Source organism: Haliotis cracherodii, unplaced genomic scaffold, assembly GCF_022045235.1.
Source record: "Haliotis cracherodii isolate W230 unplaced genomic scaffold, xgHalCrac1.p SCAF_19, whole genome shotgun sequence".
Lineage (NCBI taxonomy): Eukaryota > Metazoa > Mollusca > Gastropoda > Lepetellida > Haliotidae > Haliotis > Haliotis cracherodii.
This window is the reverse complement of record NW_027266274.1, coordinates 6,055,387-6,073,371: the sequence shown is the minus strand read 5'-3', so window position 1 is coordinate 6,073,371 and position 17,985 is coordinate 6,055,387. Positions and strand designations below refer to the sequence as shown.

General features: G+C 43.1%; 1 protein-coding gene across 2 annotated transcripts in view; it reads left to right on the top strand.

The window, feature by feature from the left end:
• The window catches only part of LOC139467061 (DNA polymerase delta catalytic subunit-like), a 40,076-nt gene that overhangs the window by 7,717 nt on the left and 14,374 nt on the right, over positions 1-17,985 (top strand). For both annotated transcript variants that reach the window (XM_071248776.1, XM_071248775.1), the window contains exons 6-15: positions 860-953; positions 2,372-2,540; positions 3,094-3,326; positions 5,683-5,849; positions 7,007-7,252; positions 9,775-9,885; positions 10,861-11,052; positions 12,114-12,202; positions 14,748-14,864; positions 15,690-15,803. In XM_071248776.1, coding sequence (XP_071104877.1) covers positions 860-953; positions 2,372-2,540; positions 3,094-3,326; positions 5,683-5,849; positions 7,007-7,252; positions 9,775-9,885; positions 10,861-11,052; positions 12,114-12,202; positions 14,748-14,864; positions 15,690-15,803 — 1,532 coding nt within the window. The remainder of the gene's footprint in view (positions 1-859; positions 954-2,371; positions 2,541-3,093; positions 3,327-5,682; positions 5,850-7,006; positions 7,253-9,774; positions 9,886-10,860; positions 11,053-12,113; positions 12,203-14,747; positions 14,865-15,689; positions 15,804-17,985) is intronic.

The window sequence follows — 17,985 nt, the reverse complement described above, 5'->3', positions numbered from 1 at the left end:
TCGTTTCAAGTTTCAAAGACATTGGTCCTGTTATGAATGAGTTCAAATTTAGGGACTTGCATTGCCATGATTGCCAATGTTTCAGATATGGCAAAGTTTAGACTTAATGAGTTCTGAGTAAAGTCATTGACATTTATACATTTATCAGATGTCAGCTGTATTGAAGATCAATAATTACTACTTTAAACCAGAGAGACCTGTGAAGATCTGGGTAGAGAATAGGTCTTCAGCAACCCATGCTTGCCGTAAAGGGTGATTGTGCTTGTCGTATGAGGTGACTAGGCTCTTGGTCAGGCTCGCTGACTTACATATCCCAATTGCTCATGATCGATCGATGCTCATGATGTCAATCAGTGGGTTGTCTGGTCCAGGCGGAGGGGACACGGGTGGCCCAGTCGTCTAAGGTGCTGCGATTCGCTGTGCAGAGTTGCGTCCCTTGGGCACGCCAGAAACCTATGATTGTGGGTTCGAATCCCGGTTCGCCCCGATTATGTTTCTAGGTTTGTCAGCACCATACCCGTGCTCGTGGGTTTCACCGAAGTGATAAATGTCTGAGACCTGCATCACTTCGGGCTTTCCTCCCACATTAAGCTGACATGCCGCGATATAACTGGAATACTGTTAAAAGCGGCGTTAAACCCAACTCACTCACTCACTCACATGGTCCAGACGGATTGTTTACAGACCCCTGTCATATAGCTGGAATATTGCTGAGTGCAGTGTAAAACAACAAACAACAAACAAAACTTAAACCAGGGGCTATCAGACACTTGTAGAATAGTAACCATGATAAGATGGAGGAAGTGAAACTTGGTTCCCGCTCCTGATGCGGTGTTTGTGACGGTTGTTGTTTGTGTAGGATGCTCTGGATGCAGCTGTGAAGAAAGACATGCGGTCGAACCGAGAGGGCGTGGTCCAGGCAGTGCTAGCTGTGGATTGCGTCATCCGAGAAAGTATGTGATGTCATCGTCACTGCCATGTACTCCTATTGCTAAATGTACGAGCAACTAAATTGGGAACCTGTGGATACTGCGTGTTAGAATTGGTCCATTCCTACCAATGCTGGCCGTAAGAGGCGCCTTAATGGATCAGGTTGTCAGGTCTGTGACTTGGCTGAGGAGGTGTCATTTCAGCCGTGAAGACCCGGGGTAGAATAGGTCTTTATCAACCCATGCTTGCCGTAAAAGGCGACTATGCTTGTCGTAAGAGGCGACTAACGGGATCGGGTGGTAATGACGGGGGGATAGCCATCAGTATGTCCGTTCCTCCGTCCGTCCGTCTGTCTGTCTGTAATCATTGTTTGTCCGGAGCATATTTCCTAAACTGTACAACCTAGCTTCACAAAACTAGGTACACTTACCAATCAGGCTCAGTACTAGTGCCTTTTGCTATTTAGAGATTTTTAGAATTTTATATTTTTGTCGTTTCCATGGAAATATGATGAACTTAGGAAATTTGAGGGTAGTGCTCTTGTCCGGACCATATCTCCTGAACCATACAACTTAGCTTCTCAAAAGTTTTTACACCTATCAAGCAGTTTATGTAGTGGTGCCTTTGCTATTAACAGATTTTTCTTTTTTCTTTCTTTTTTCAATTTAAATTGAAAATTGATGAACTTAGTGTAATGTCCTCGTCTGAAGCATATCTTCTAAACCATGCAACAGAGATTCACTAAACTTTATGCACATATCAATCATGTTCACTAGTTGTGCAGTTTGTTATTTATAGATTTTAATCTTTTTAATTTGTAGCCCCTGACATATAATTCTAAGGTGTACTATTTACCGATATCATATACTATATATGATGTGAGCTACATAACCTAGTACATTCTCTTTATGCCTTTGTGTCATGACGCTACTACAGAGCTATTCATATGCGAATCTGCGAAGTTATTGTTATTACAATTTCATGAGATCATCAGAAAGTGAGCTACATGAACCAATATTTAATAACCTTCATTATATTTCTGGTTTTGGGGATATGTCATCTTCAGATGACTTGTTTAGCGATAGCGAAAACTAAAATCTGATTTTAATGAGATTGTCAGCAACCATGCTTGCTGTAAAAGGAGAATATGCTTGTCCTAAGAGGTGAATAATGGGATCGGGTGGTCAAGCTCGCTGACAGTAGCGATGCTCATGATATCAATCACTGGATTGTCCGGTCAAGACTCAATTATTTACAGACTGACATCATATAGCTGAATATTGCTGAATGTGCGTTTAACAACAAACAAACAAAAATTAACAATGTTTATTTGTTTGTCTTTGTGTAATGTTAAAACCCATGTAATTTCAATACTTGATTGTTTACTGGGTTTCTTCAGTGAACGAGAATTATTTGTTGCTACCCTCTATCATGTTTTCAGGTATCTATGGTTACCATGGCAACAGAAAGATTCCCTTTCTGAAGATCACGGTTGCGCTGCCTCGTCTGATCGCCCCATCCCGCCGGCTCCTCGAGCAAGGCTTTGTGTGCCCGGGCTACAGCCAGTATGGCTTCCAGACCTACGAAAGTAACATAGACTTCGAGATCAGGTCAGATTACATGAAAATAACTGAATATATATAGTCAAATATAAAATTAGGAACTTTAACTTTAAAAACTTTAACTTTGCAATTTGCTTTTTATAGTTTGTGTGGTGGAATATTGTCTTATTTTGTTTACCAAGTAGCTTAGATTTTCGACCTGTGAGGATTTCGTGCTGATTAGGGTCAAAGTTCACATAGGCTTGAGAAAGCCTTAAATTTGGCAGTCTGGCCTGTAAAATGTCAAAACATGTTAAAAGGGTTAATCTCGCACCCATGGGTTTAGGTCTAGTCTAGATGAAGTGAGAGGCAGCGAGGAGATGTCCACTTATGGTATGGTCGATGCTTGCAAGTCTCACATTGTGGAGTCAGTATGCTGTGTGTGAGTGGCGTATTCATGTTATACTGCAGCATCATATCTCAGTTGGCTAGTACTACAAAACCGACATTAGTCCAGACTATTACAAGTAGACACACACACATGCACATCGCAATGTAAGTGCAAGAATCTTGAATGCCCCACAAGACTCCCATTTTACCTAATTTCCTCTGCCGCTTCCAGGTTTATGGTTGACGCCCATGTTGTGGGATGTAACTGGATCGAGATTCCCGCGGGGAAATATGTTCTCCGGACCAAGGATGCTAAAGATGGCCGACTTCCGCCGATGTCTCGCTGTCAGGTCGAGTTGGACGTGTCGTGGGAAGATTTTGTGTCCCATGCTACAGATGGGGAGTGGTCAAAGGTCGCCCCTTTCCGGATCCTCAGCTTCGACATCGAGTGTGCTGGACGGAAAGGTAAACAATACCAGTGTTGTCTCGCCACAGAATAATATTGTGTTTACTCTTGTTAATAGCTGTAGGCAATGTAAACGTTAGAATTAGAATTGAATTTTTAAATGTATAAGCAAAACGTTGCCTCAAAAACATACAATACGAGAAAAAAAGGTTAAGTTAATGTTTTAGTTGTTTTAGGTTTTTTTTGTAGATTTGAACAGCGGTACTGTAACACCAGTTCAATAGATTTATTCACAAAATGTTTGGTTTACAGACCTCTTTTCTCCAACGGGTTCTCAATAGTTTCTACAGATTTTAAATAGAAAACACAAATTAAGTGAAAAAAATACGGATTTTAGAAAATCATATATATCAAGTTATTAACTGATGAATTAATATTGCTTAAATTTGAAACAAAATACCAGTGCAAAAATGCATCCTTAACTTTATCTTAATAAATTTTCAAGTTGGTATCGACCATTGTCTGTTTTGCTATGGGGGCTGCCATCTTTGAACCGAGTGCACATGATAAAAATAAACCTGTTGCATTAGGGGTAATACATATCGAGCGGTTGCTCAGAATGGTCAAACAAAACGTTGATGACCTTGGTCTGTCGATGTCAACTAAGACTAAGGTATAAAAACTGCATGTTAAATTAACCCAGCGGTGACCATGTCTTTCTTCCTCAAAGAGGGACCCGTCATTTGTTCTTTATCACATGTGTGAGGTCGACTCGTGGGCTCATGCGCTGGTAAAAATGTCTACTGACAAATAGCTGAAACTACTGACAGATTCTTAGTGAACTAATGTAGTATCAAGTTAAGGATAAACAGGTCTGGGTTTTAACTGTCATGTTTGGGATAACGCTTTCTTAGTAAAGTAAAGTTCTTGTACTTCTTTGGGTGGATTCCAGTCCAGGAATTGAATCCACCCTCTCAGTGAGTGAGTATGGTTTTACGCTGCTTTGTGCAATATTCCAGCAATTATTGGCGGGGGACACCAGAAATTGGCTTCACACATTGTACCCATGTGCAGAATTAAACCCGGGTCTTCGGCGTCACAGGCAATTGATGTAACCTTTAGGCTACCCACCATTCCCCCACCCTCTCAAAGTGAGGCTACTAATCACCAGCTAACAAATTAGCACATTCGTCACCACTTTCCCCTTTCCGTAACCAGCAAGAAGACTCCCCTATCGATGAAAGTTATGTGCAAAAATTCAACAAACCAATCAGAATGCGTGTCGTGAGTACTTCGGTCAAAGAATCCCTCAGGAATAAAATTTTATTTTGCACATGTCTTGCATCTTAAAATATACCCTAGATACAGTTAAATATGTTCAATCATACTGTATAAATACCCGAAGTCCCGATGTGTTTTAAATAGCATCTGGAATATATTTGAAATGGGGAAATATATGTGAATTATTATGGAACCAGATGATAATTCTTTTAACTATGCCCGTTTGCTCTTAGACTGAACCCATTTGCAAATATGACCATGAGAGGGAAATTAAAGTACTCACGGAAATGATAAAAAACTGTTTTTTCGATTTCAGATTTTAAATAAATGCAGTTAATATACAAAGTATATAAATAATCAAACATCTCAATTAGTACTAATTGGGCCTTGGCACAAATACAGCGTATCAAAGGTTTTTATGTCTTTTTACACGTAAAAGTGTGTAAAAATATGAACAAAACAGACTATTGTGAAACTGAGCATAACTAGGTGTTTGTTGATCACGGTGAATGTCCATGACCTATGACACCTTGACGACAGGTGAAAACAGGTGCTTGAAACCCACGTGCATGTGATTTGTCAGTGGTAAGTGATTTGTGAGTGGCATTGTGGGATAGTGAATCATCGTCAAAATATCAGATCGTAAAAGTAACATATTCCCTTCTCAAACAACAACTTACATGTCATTATTATTATGTACATAAACATAGCTGTTATTTTTTAATGTTGAAAGTGTCTACAAATTACCTTTTGTAAAGTACATTTGGTATTGAGCACTGAGATAAAACTAGCAAATCCAGACTAGTACTTTTCCAGTTGTTTTGTTATTTCGTATTTACATCTATGCAATGCTTTGTGTCGATTATCAAATCCAGCAAAACAGGGTTTTTTGTCATTTCCATGAGTACTTTAGCGATCTAATCTAGCAAGCGAGAGGTAGCACTTCAATGTAGTAGGTCTACACTGCAGTAGAGAACATTATCATTGATTATTTTTCAATGTTGATAGGCATGTAGAAAATGGAATTGTTGACGTATTGGGTTTTGGTAAATTTTCTACATGTAAATGCAAATCCTTCTCGGTGATGGCATGTGTTAAATTTAAAGTTTGTTTAATCTTTTGTTTTTAATGCAGGTGTTTTTCCGGAGGCTGACAAAGACCCTGTGATACAGATAGCTAACATGGTGATAAGACAGGGGGAACGTGATCCGTTTATCCGCAATGTGTATACCTTAAACACGTGTGCGCCAGTTGTGGGGTCAGAGGTCTTGTCCTTCAAGACTGAGAAAGAAATGTTGGAGGTAATTATCGGTCAAATTCTCTGTATTGTGTTCCAAATTGAAATGCAGTGGTTGACCAAGAAATGGGTATATGTACTGAATTATGAAATCAGTAATTAACCACACAAGATCAATGAATAATCATAAAGTATATTGATCCAGTTTTAGGTTTACAAACAGAGCAGGGTTATATTTGTGGCAGCAGCTTTTAGTATGATTAAGGATAGAGCATTTAAGATTGTCCAGAATTTTGTCGCTGTTGGGAGGTGAAGCGATACAGCAGGGTCACGATACATGGGTCACCATACCATATGTATCGCGATACACATGTATATACGTCAATTTGCATGGCAACTTCTTGACAATACATATTTCAGATCAGGCTCAAAAGGAAAAGCAAGCTCTGTTGTTAGTAATGATTTTGAAACGCTAATTACAAAACATCTTGCAACATTTGCCTGACAAAAACACTGGTGGGTCATTAAATTAGAAGTAAGTAATGTATTTCAGCAATTGAATCATCTTTTATCGATACAGAAAAAAACATATTGTCACATGACATACCTGTCTCTGTTCTCGAATCAGGAAGAGTGATGGTAACTGGCAGGAATTTGTTTTTTTCAAATAGGTATCCCATTCACACATGGCTAGGAGATAAGACACAAGCCAATAAAGGCCTCTTGTTGCCGTATATGTACAACCAAGGGTGTTAACTCTAATCGCTTCCTGTTAACATCGGGGCGGTCGGGTAGCCTAGTGGTTAATGCGTTCGCTCATCACGCCGAAGACCCGGGTTCGATTCCCGAAGTGGGTACAATGTGTGAAGCCCATTTCTGGTGTCCCCCGCCGTGATATTGCTGGAATATTGCTAAAAGCGGCGTAAAACCATACTAACTCACTAACTCTTTCAACAAACATGGACTGCGAAACTGTATGTGACTACCGAGTATTCACATGGGCAACATGTAGTCCTGAAACATTGTTACAAAGCATGAAGGAAGTTGTTATTCATAAAAAAATTCATGTATTCATGTTCTAACAAATTTTAAATGCCTATCAAAGACCTTAACTCAAATTAAGAAGAAATTTAACAATTACATCCAACTTGAATTCATCTCGGCATCCATCCACATAATATATGCAGATATAAATTGAAAAACTGATTTCCATATTTTCAGAAATGGGCAGCATTTGTCCGAGATATAGACCCTGACTTGATCACCGGCTACAACATACAGAACTTTGACTTCCCGTACCTGATCAACCGGGCGGCCCACCTGAAGGTGCGCGACTTCACGTACCTGGGACGCATCAAGGACATCCCGTCTGTCATTAAGGAGTCCATGTTCCAGAGCAAACAGATGGGGAAAAGGGAGAACAAGGTCATCAACATTGAAGGCAGGACGCAGTTCGACCTGCTGCAGGTACGTGTGTCCTGAGTCCTGTGTCCCAAGTCCTGTGTCCCGAGTCCTGTGTCCATAGTCCTGAGTCCTGTGTCCATAGTCCTGTGTCCCGAGTCCTGTGTCCCATGTCCTGTGTCACGAGCCCTGCCCCGAGTCCTGTGTCACGAGCCCTGTGTCACGAGCCCTGTGCCCCATGTCCCCTGTGTCCTGTGCCCTGAATCCCGTGTCCTGAGCTCTGTGTCCCGAGCCCCGTGTTGCATGTACCGTGTCCTGTAGCCCGTTAACATCAAGTTCCAAATGCTGCTTAATACCAAAGACTTGCATAAGTGCGCTTCGTTTAGCCTGCTTGTTATTTTTTCCAGTTAGTCCTTCTGTAAAGTGGATAAAAATTGTACTGCATTTGGCATGCCTCTTTCCAAATTGTACATGATGTACTTAAAGCAAGGGGCTGTAGGGTAGCCTAGTGGTTAAGGGTTCACTCGTCACGCCTAAGACCCGGGTTCGATTCCCAACATGGGTACAATGTGTGAAGCTCATTTCTGTTTCAAGGTTGTACTGCAATGGTCATGTGTCTTTCCCAACTAAAAGTGATGTCCTTAAACTGGAAGTGTGTATAGCTTCTTTTTGGGTAGCTGGAGGTACAGGATTAAATTGTTCTTCATTAGACAACATCAGATCACAGATGAATACAGGTAGATATTGATGAAGCAGGTATCAAAATGGCGCATTAATCTTGATGCATGTTTCTGTTGGGTAAGGAATGGATGGGGCAGATTGTTTTTTGCATCTGATGCAGACGCATTTTTAGTTTTCCTTATCCATGTTATCAGCAACTAATATTGAAAATGTAATAAAACAAAGTGAAATAATCTCTTTACTTATGAAGAGGCATGATATTTCACGTGGCATGAGCTGAGGTTTGAAGACAAAATATTAAAAAGTCTAGTAACTAGGGTTATACAGTAAAGTCCTGTTGATCCGACGTGGTTGGTTGCATATGATTATGTCAGATTAACGAGTTTGTAGGATAAACAAACTTAAGTTGTATCAACGTTTGTGATTGAAAATGGGACAACTTACATGATAGATAATGATTCAAACATGTAATAATAAAAAGAAGGAACTATTCATATTGTTGTTACATTGTTAGCGAAATATGTTTTCTAATCATGCAACCTCTAAAGCATAACACAAAACTGGGTTGGTCGGGTAGCCTAGTGGTTAAAGCGTTTGCTTGTCATGCCGAAGACCCATGTTCGACTCCTAACATGGGTACATGAAGCCTATCTCTGGTGTTCCCCGTCGTGATATTGCTTGAATATTGCTAAAAGTGGCGTAAAACCATACTCACTATTGTATGTCACAATACTCACTGACACAAAACTACTGGTGACAGATTCAAAATACTTTTGAAAGAATAGTTTGAAATGGAAGTCGCCAGTTTGAAACTAGTGCCACTAAGCTCAAGAAAGCAGCCTTCTTCGTGGCCAATGTAGACATTCTGTTAGTCATTTCATTGGTCGGTCAAAGTTTGTGAAAGGTCGTTCTGACGTGATCTGTAATGGGGTGGCGTCAGTGGTAGCAAGAAATTGTATCTGATTTGAATGAGATTGAGGTAATCTAAGCTATATCTAATCTATGTGATTACCCTCTTTTGTTTATGTAACGAATTAATTGTTTATTGATAAGCAAGTTATAAGCAGTTATTATATGCAGCTTCTAGCCGACTCGCCTTGCATCAAAACAGAGTTGGGGCCACGGGTGTCCCAGTCGTCTAAGGCGCCGCGATTCGCTGTGCAGAGTTGCGTCCCTTGGGCACGCCAGAAACCTATGCTTGTGGGTTCGAACTCCGGTTTGCCCCGATTATGTTTCTAGGTTTGTCAGCACCATACCTGTGCTCATGGGTTTCACCAAAGTGGTAAATGTCTGAGACCTGCATCACTTCGGGCTTTTCTCCCACATCAAGCTGACACGCTGTGGCGTTAATCCCAACTCACTCACTCACTCACTCAAAACACAGTTCTGTGTACTTGCGGGCAGATGACCACGGAGTACGCTGATCACTGTGTCAGATTAACGAGACTGATTATTGAGTGATTTCGGCAATTCGTTGCAAATAAAGTGTGCCGGAGTCAAAGTGCGAGACTGTGGGATTTACGGGTCTAAATAGCACTGATTTAATCGGTTCCCATCATTTGTGTTGGATAAAGCCGAGTGTGGGATTAAGGAGTGTCAGATTAACGAGACTATTTGAAATAATAGTGGTCAGTAAAAGGATTTTGACAGGAAACACCAAGAAAACTTTCCTGATTAGTTATAGTCATCAAATGCAGAACTTTGTCACATTGGCAGTCAATATGGTCTATACCATAGTGGATGTTTTTACACAAAACCTTTCTGTATGGGGAATGTTTGAATTTTCTTTAAGTTGTGTTGCTATTTACGGACAGTGCTCATGCTCGAAGTGCGAGATTTGGAATGATACAATTAAGACAGTTGGAAGCAATGGTACATGCCAGCTCACTTTATCACTTTTATTTCAGATATTGCTGAGAGACTACAAACTGCGGTCATACACCTTGAACGCTGTGTCCTTTCACTTCCTGCAGGAACAGAAGGAAGATGTTCAACATTCCATCATCACAGATCTCCAGGTACGACAGGGTCATAAAACACTTTCATCCTTGTACTTGGGGCACTGGACCCGTGAAGATCCAGGTCAGAATTGGTCTTCAGCTAGAGGTGACAGCTTGTCGTAAGAGGCTACTAACGGAAACAGGTGGTCAGGCTTGCTGACTTGGTTGATGCATGTCATCGTATCCCAATTACATAGATCGACATTAATAACTGTATTGTCTGGTCCAGACTCGGTTATTTACAGCCCGCCGTCATATAGCTGGAAAATTGCTGAGTTCGGAGTTAAGCAACAAGCAAACAAACTTGGGGCACTGGCCCTGTCGTGTAAGGTGCTGCAATGCCCTGTGTATAATTATGACACCTAGGCATACGGAAAAATCTATGGTCGTGGATTTTATTTCCAATATTCACCCTAATTATTCCTCTTTGTTTGTCAGCGCCATAGCCATGAAGATTAGAATAGGTGTTCAACAACCCTTGCTTGCCGTAAAGGCAACTATGCTTGTCGTAAGAGGCGACTAACGGGATCTGGTCGTCAGGCTGGCGGACTTGGTTGATGCATGTCATCATATCTCAATTGCGTGGATCGATGCTCATGATGTCAATCACTGGATTGTCTGGTCAAGACTCTATTATTTACAGACCGTCATCATATAGCTGGAATATTGTTAATGCGGCATTAAACAACAGACTATCAAACAAAAACAATTGGGTTTTCACATTTAAGACCTGCATCACTTCAGTATTTCTTCTGAACATGACATTCAGTGTTATAACTGAAATAGCTCACTATGATTGTGGGTTTGAATCCCGTTTCACCCTTATTATGTCTCTAGGTTTGTCATCACCATACCCTTGCTCTTGGGTTTCACTGAAGTGGTAAACGTCTGAGACCTTTTCCCCCCACAGTAAGCTGACACAACGCGATATAACTGGAATACTGTAAAAGCGGCATTAAAACCAACTCACTCACTCTCCTTCCTTTACTTCAGAATGGTAACGAGCAGACAAGGCGCCGGTTGGCTGTGTACTGCCTGAAGGACGCCATCTTGCCGCTCCGACTCCTGGACAAGTTGATGTGTGTCATCAACTACATGGAGATGGCGCGTGTCACCGGCGTGCCCCTCCCCTTCCTGCTCTCCAGAGGTCAACAAATCAAGGTCATGTCACAGCTGCTACGGAAGGTGAGTTGAGTACACGCTGGCCAGCATCCAATACTGATTCAATGTGTTCAGGGACAAAACACGTTATTCAGGACGATGGATTTAAAAAAAAAAAAATTTTTGTTTTCCCAACAATACTGGGGGAAAATTAACCTGAGGATTAACAAATTGGACACATTAGATAAAATAAAGTGTGTTGCCAAAAAAGTTATTGCTCTAATCATGTTGTATGTATAAAATGTTACCATGGGTTTGACCTTATTTAAAAAACCTATTTAACTTTTTGTTTGATTAAATACAAATAGAAAATTTGTCATCTTCATGAAAGATTCATGATAATTTATTTTCAAAGCATATTCACATTCAGATGCTTATTGGAATATAATGTATCAGTGTGTTGACCTGTGAAGATCCCCTTAGAATTGATCTTTAGCAACCCATGCTTGTTGAAAGAGGCGACTATGCTTGTCGTAAGAGACGACTAACGGGATTGGGTGGTCCGGCTCGCTGACTTGGTGGATGCATGTCATCGTATCCATATTGATCGATGCTAATGATATCAATCACTGGATTGTCTGGTCCAGACTCAAGTATTTAGAGACTGCCATCATATGGCTGGAATATTGCTGAGAGCAGCGTTAAACTAACAATCAGTGTGCCATGGAGTGTACCTTTCATTTTATTTTGCACATTTTACATGGAAGTTACGTACATACCGTAGTCAACGTAATGAGCACCCACGGTGATATTTGCTAATATATTGGCACATGAACAATCCCAATTAGCACCCCTTCCGATTGATCAATGTAAACAAGATTTATTCATTCGCATAAATATGCACTCCTGTGTTATATGCACCATTAATTATGGGCAATTAAATTCTGGAAAAAATATCTGCCGTACATAAATATTTCAGGCTGTCAGCATAAACCACAAAATTTCTGGTGTTTTTTTTCACCAAAATAATATTTTAATAAGAGACCCCTATTTCTAATTCTGAGAGCGCCCTATGCGCTTATTATGTCGAATACGGTATTTGAATGTTATTGCTTCCTGTGTTTTAAAAACCCTGTCTGTTTCAGGCCAAGGAACAGGACCTAGTCATACCCTCGCAGAAAGTAGACACAGGGGACGAGTACGAGGGTGCCACGGTCATCGAACCGGAGAAAGGGTGGGTTCAAGTTGCCACTGTCACGTGAAGGGGTTGGTGAGAGGGCACCGCTGTCACGTGAAGGGGTTGGTTGGTAAGAGGGCACCACTGTCACGTGAAGGGGTTGGTGAGAGGGCACCACTGTCTCGTGAAGGGGTTGGTAAGAGGGCACCACTGTCACGTGAAGGGGTTGGTAAGAGGGCACCACTGTCTCGTGAAGGGGTTGGTTGGTGAGAGGGCACCACTGTCAAGTGAAGGGGTTGGTTGGTAAGAGGGCACCACTGTCACGTGAAGGGGTTGGTGAGAGGGCACCACTGTCACGTGAAGGGGTTGGTAAGAGGGCACCACTGTCACGTGAAGGGGTTGGTGAGAGGGCACCACTGTCACGTGAAGGGGTTGGCGAGAGGGCACCACTGTCACGTGAAGGGGTTGGTTGGTAAGAGGGCACCACTGTCACGTGAAGGGGTTGGTGAGAGGGCACCACTGTCGCGTGAAGGGGTTGGTTGGCGAGAGAGCACCACTGTCAGGTGAAGGGGTTGGTTGGTGAGAGGGCACCACTGTCACGTGAAGGGGTTGGTGAGAGGGCACCACTGTCACGTGAAGGGGTTGGTGAGAGGGCACCACTGTCACGTGAAGGGGTTGGTAAGAGGGCACCACTGTCACGTGAAGGGGTTGGTAAGAGGGCACCACTGTCCTGAAGTGTGGGAAGTGTGAGATTGAGGGCAGACTGTTATCAGAGGAGAGGAGGGGTGACAACAAGAGTGCCACTGCCATCAAGCTTGAAAAGGGTCGTATGTGACTGCCGTTGGGATAGATCTTGAGGAATTTCGATGAGGGCACTGTTGGAATAGATCTTGAGAAAAGTGTGGTACGAGGGGCCGCTGACAGAGCTTGAGAAGGGGTTTATACCAGAGTGTGGTGGCATAGAGCTTCAGAAGGGGTTTATACCCAGAGCTCCAGATAAGCTATGTATCGGCGTTAAATACGCATCAGAAATGCAGAAATATGCAGTAAAATAATATCCAAGCGTATCAAATACGCAACAAACATTACAGATACGCTACAAAAATATAGCTTAAGCATATCATCAAAATGTTGTGAAGTAACCCTGCGTTTTCGATTGGCAAATCAGCAACTTATTTTGAAATTATACGGGCATTCCATCAACCTTGCCAAACTCCACGATGATCATTTGCCATCACACTTTCTTGTGGAAGTATGGTAATTTTGAGTCCTATAAAGCTCTCGAACCCACACAAAACCAGTTTGCAGGGACTAGATGAATAATGTTTTTAGATATTTAACTTAAATACCCACATGTGTAAAAACTAGTGGGTAACAGAAATGTGAATACCCAGATAGAATTACTGATACCCAGTGATTTTAAAATGCATGGGTAAAATACCCACAACACCAAAAGCTTATCTGGAGCTCTGATACCAGAGTGTGTTGGTATAGAGCTTCAGAAGGGGTTTATAGAGAGTGGTTGTATAGAGCTTCAGAAGGGGTTTATACGAGAGTGTTGTGGCATAGAGCTTCAGAAGGGGTTTATACGAGAGTGTTGTGGCTTAGAGCTTCAGAAGGGGTTTATACGAGAGTGGTGGCATATAGCTTCAGAAGGGGTTAATACGAGAGTGTTGTGTCATATAGCTTCAGAAGGGGTTTATACGAGAGTGGTGGCATATAGCTTCAGAAGGGGTTTATACGAGAGTGTTCTGTCATAGAGCTTCAGAAGGGGTTTATACGAGAGTGTTGTGTCATAGAGCTTCAGAAGGGGTTTATACGAGAGTGTTGTGGTATAGAGCTTAAGAAGGGGTTTATAGAGAGTGAGGTGGCATAGAGCTTCAGAAGGGGTTTATACGAGAGTGGTGGCATATAGCTTCAGAAGGGGTTTATACGAGAGTGTTGTGTCATAGAGCTTCAGAAGGGGTTTATACGAGAGTGGTGGCATATAGCTTCAGAAGGGGTTTATACGAGAGTGGTGGCATATAGCTTTAGAAGGGGTTAATATGAGAGTGGTGGCATATAGCTTCAGAAGGGGTTTATACGAGAGTGGTGGCATATAGCTTCAGAAGGGGTTTATAGAGAGTGCGGTGGCATAGAGCTTCAGAAGGGGTTTATACGAGAGTGTTGTGGTATAGAGCTTAAGAAGGGGTTTATAGAGAGTGAGGTGGCATAGAGCTTCAGAAGGGGTTTATACGAGAGTGGTGGCATATAGCTTCAGAAGGGGTTAATGCGAGAGTGTTGTGGTATAGAGCTTAAGAAGGGGTTTATAGAGAGTGTGGTGGCATAGAGCTTCAGGAGGGGTTCATACGAGAGTGTGGTGGTATAGAGCTTCAGAAGGGGTTTATACCAGAGTGTGTTGGTATAGAGCTTCAGAAGGATTGATATGAGGGTGGCACTGGTATTTGGTCTTGGGAAGGCGTTGGTACGAGAGTGCCACTGGCACCAGTTTGAGGAGGAAGGGGCACGTGGATGCCGGTAAAGGGTAACAGGAGGTTGCACCTATGCTATTGAGCACTTGATGCTGCTCTGTTTCACAAATTGATACACGTGTGTTTGGCAGGTATTATGACGCTCCGATAGCCACACTGGATTTCTCCTCACTGTACCCGTCAATCATGATGGCACACAACCTCTGCTACACCTCCCTCCTCAACCCATCGGTCATCCAGAAGGAAGGGTAAGTAACCATGGTAACACTCTTCACATGTTTTTAGGACTCATGAAGAATTGACCCGTGAAGATTCCGGGGTAGAATAGGTCTTCATCAACCCATTCTATGCTTGTCATAATCGGGTGGTCAGGCCCGCTGACTTGGTTGATACATGTCATCGATCCCAATTGCATTGGATCGATGCTCATGATGTCAATCACTGGATTGTCTGGTCCAGACTCCCATTATTTACAGACCGCCATCATAAAGCTGGAATATTGCTGAATGCAGCGTTAAACAACAGACAAACAAACAAACAAACAAACAAACGTGAAGATCTGAGTTAGGATTAATCTTCAGCAACTGATGCTTGTGGCGACTGACGGGATCAGGTGGTCTGGCTTGGTGACTCACTTGATGCATGTCTCAGTTGCATAGATTGATGCACATGATGTCAATCACTGAATTGTCTCAATTGTCTCAAAATCGATTATTAACAGGCTGTCATCATATAGCTGGATAATAATGTAGAAAGCGATACACCTCTGGACAGAAATGGTTCATGTTCATCGACTGCTGGGATATTTTATAGTGGTAATCTGTACAATAGGAAAATGTGACGTTTTATCTCTTGCCTGTGTAAGAACCGTCAATTTGTGTATAAAATTTAGATGCATCTGAATTGCACTCCTAGTGTTGAAAATGCGACGTTCCCTTAATAATGACTTTGAGTATAGGTGAACTGGATGGTGTGTTGTGTCCTATCCAAGTGTCCCTGCATTGCCCCCATATAACCAGTAGCTGGGTGACCTGGTGACCTGGTGACCTGACCTCCACGTTCTCTGTCCGCAGGTTGACGGCAGAGCAGTACATCAAGACACCCAGCGGGAACCTGTTCTGCAAGTCCACAGTCAGGAAGGGTCTGCTGCCAGAAATCTTGGAGCATTTGCTCTCTGCCAGGAAGAAGTGAGTTGGGCGGGGGATATAGAAAAGGGCTCTGTCCGTCACGTTTCATTTCCGGAGCATAACTCATAAACCGTTCAATATTTTTTCATCAAACTTTGCAGATCTGTCAGGTACATGCTGAACTGGTGCCTTTTGCTATTGAGAAATTTTAGAAATATATATTTTTTACGTTTCCATGGCACTAAGATGGACCGCGGTTAAAAAAGGTTAGGGTTTGTTTAGATTCAATTATGTCATAAATTCTGCAACAGGGGTGGGGGATATAGCCACGTTAGTGGCAAACTCTTGTTTGTTGTTGTTTTCGTTAAATGCTGCCCTCAGCTATATGACGGTAGGATTCGTGAAGATTCGGGGTAGAATAGGTCTTCAACAACCCATGCTTGCCGTAAAAGGCGACTATGCTTGTCGTAAGAGGCAACTAACTGGATCGGGTGGTCAGACTCGCAGACTTGGTTGATGCATGTCGTCATATCCCAGTTGCTTGTATAGATGCACATGATGTTATTGATATGGAAAATTGCTGAGTGTGGCGTTAAACAACAACCAAACATCACTGGTCTTGAAGATTAAGGGTCACTGATAGACAGTTAAAAATCTCCAAAACACAAATAATAACTTCAAATGGCAATTTAGTCATTCATTTTGGTGGTTTTGATTTGTTTTTGTGATACCGTTGAACGCACATTTCCAGAGCTTTCCATATATCTGTAACACATGGTATGGTTCCCAAAACAGGTCACGTGACCAGCCCCTAGTGGTCAGAAGTGATGTTTGAACCGCGTGTGAATGCCCAGTGGATGTTTGAACCGCGTGTGAATGCCCAGTGGATGTTTGAACCGCGTGTGAATGCCTAGTGGATGTTTGAACCATGTGTGAGGGCCCAGTGGATGTTGGAACCGCGTGTGAATGCCCAGTGGATGTTTGAACCGCGTGTGAATGCCCAGTGGATGTTTGAACCATGTGTGAGGGCCCAGTGGATGTTGGAACCGCGTCTGAATGCCCAGTGGATGTTGGAACCCCGTGTGAGGGCCCAGTGGATGTTGGAACTGCATGTGAATGCCCAGTGGATGTTGGAACTGCGTGTGAATGCCCAGTGGATGTTGGAACCGCGTGTGAATGCCCAGTGGATGTTTGAACCGCATGTGAATGCCCAGTAGATGTTGGAACTGCGTGTGAATGCCCAGTGGATGTTGGAACTGCGTGTGAATGCCCAGTGGATGTTGGAACCGCGTGTGAATGCCCAGTGGATGTTTGAACCGCGTGTGAATGCCCAGTGGATGTTTGAACCATGTGTGAGGGCCCAGTGGATGTTGGAACCGCGTCTGAATGCCCAGTGGATGTTGGAACCCCGTGTGAGGGCCCAGTGGATGTTGGAACTGCATGTGAATGCCCAGTGGATGTTGGAACTGCGTGTGAATGCCCAGTGGATGTTGGAACCGCGTGTGAATGCCCAGTGGATGTTGGAACCGCGTGTGAATGCCCAGTGGATGTTGGAACCGCGTGTGAATGCCCAGTGGATGTTTGAACCGCATGTGAATGCCCAGTAGATGTTGGAACTGCGTGTGAATGCCCAGTGGATGTTGGAACCGCGTGTGAATGCCCAGTGGATGTTGGAACCGCGTGTGAATGCCCAGTGGATGTTTGAACCGCGTGTGAATGCCCAGTGGATGTTGGAACCGCATGTGAATGCCCAGTGGATGTTGGAACTGCGTGTGAATGCCCAGTGGATGTTTGAACCGCGTGTGAATGCCCAGTGGATGTTGGAACCGCATGTGAATGCCCAGTGGATGTTTGAACCGCGTGTGAATGCCCAGTGGATGTTTGAACCATGTGTGAGGGCCCAGTGGATGTTGGAACCGCGTCTGAATGCCCAGTAGATGTTTGAACCGAGTGTGAATGCCCAGTGGATGTTGGAACCCCGTGTGAGGGCCCAGTGGATGTTTAACAGTGTGTGAGGGCCCAGGAGATGTTGGAACCGCGTGTGAATGCCCAGTGGATGTTTGAACCGCGTGTGAATGCCCAGTGGATGTTGGAACCGCATGTGAATGCCCAGTGGATGTTGGAACCGCGTGTGAGGGCCCTGTGGATATAGACAGAATGAAGGTCTCTGCCTGTAACCATGTTCGGGGGCACAGGTGGCCCAGTTCAAGGTTTATCGGCACAATACAGTGATCGCTCGCTA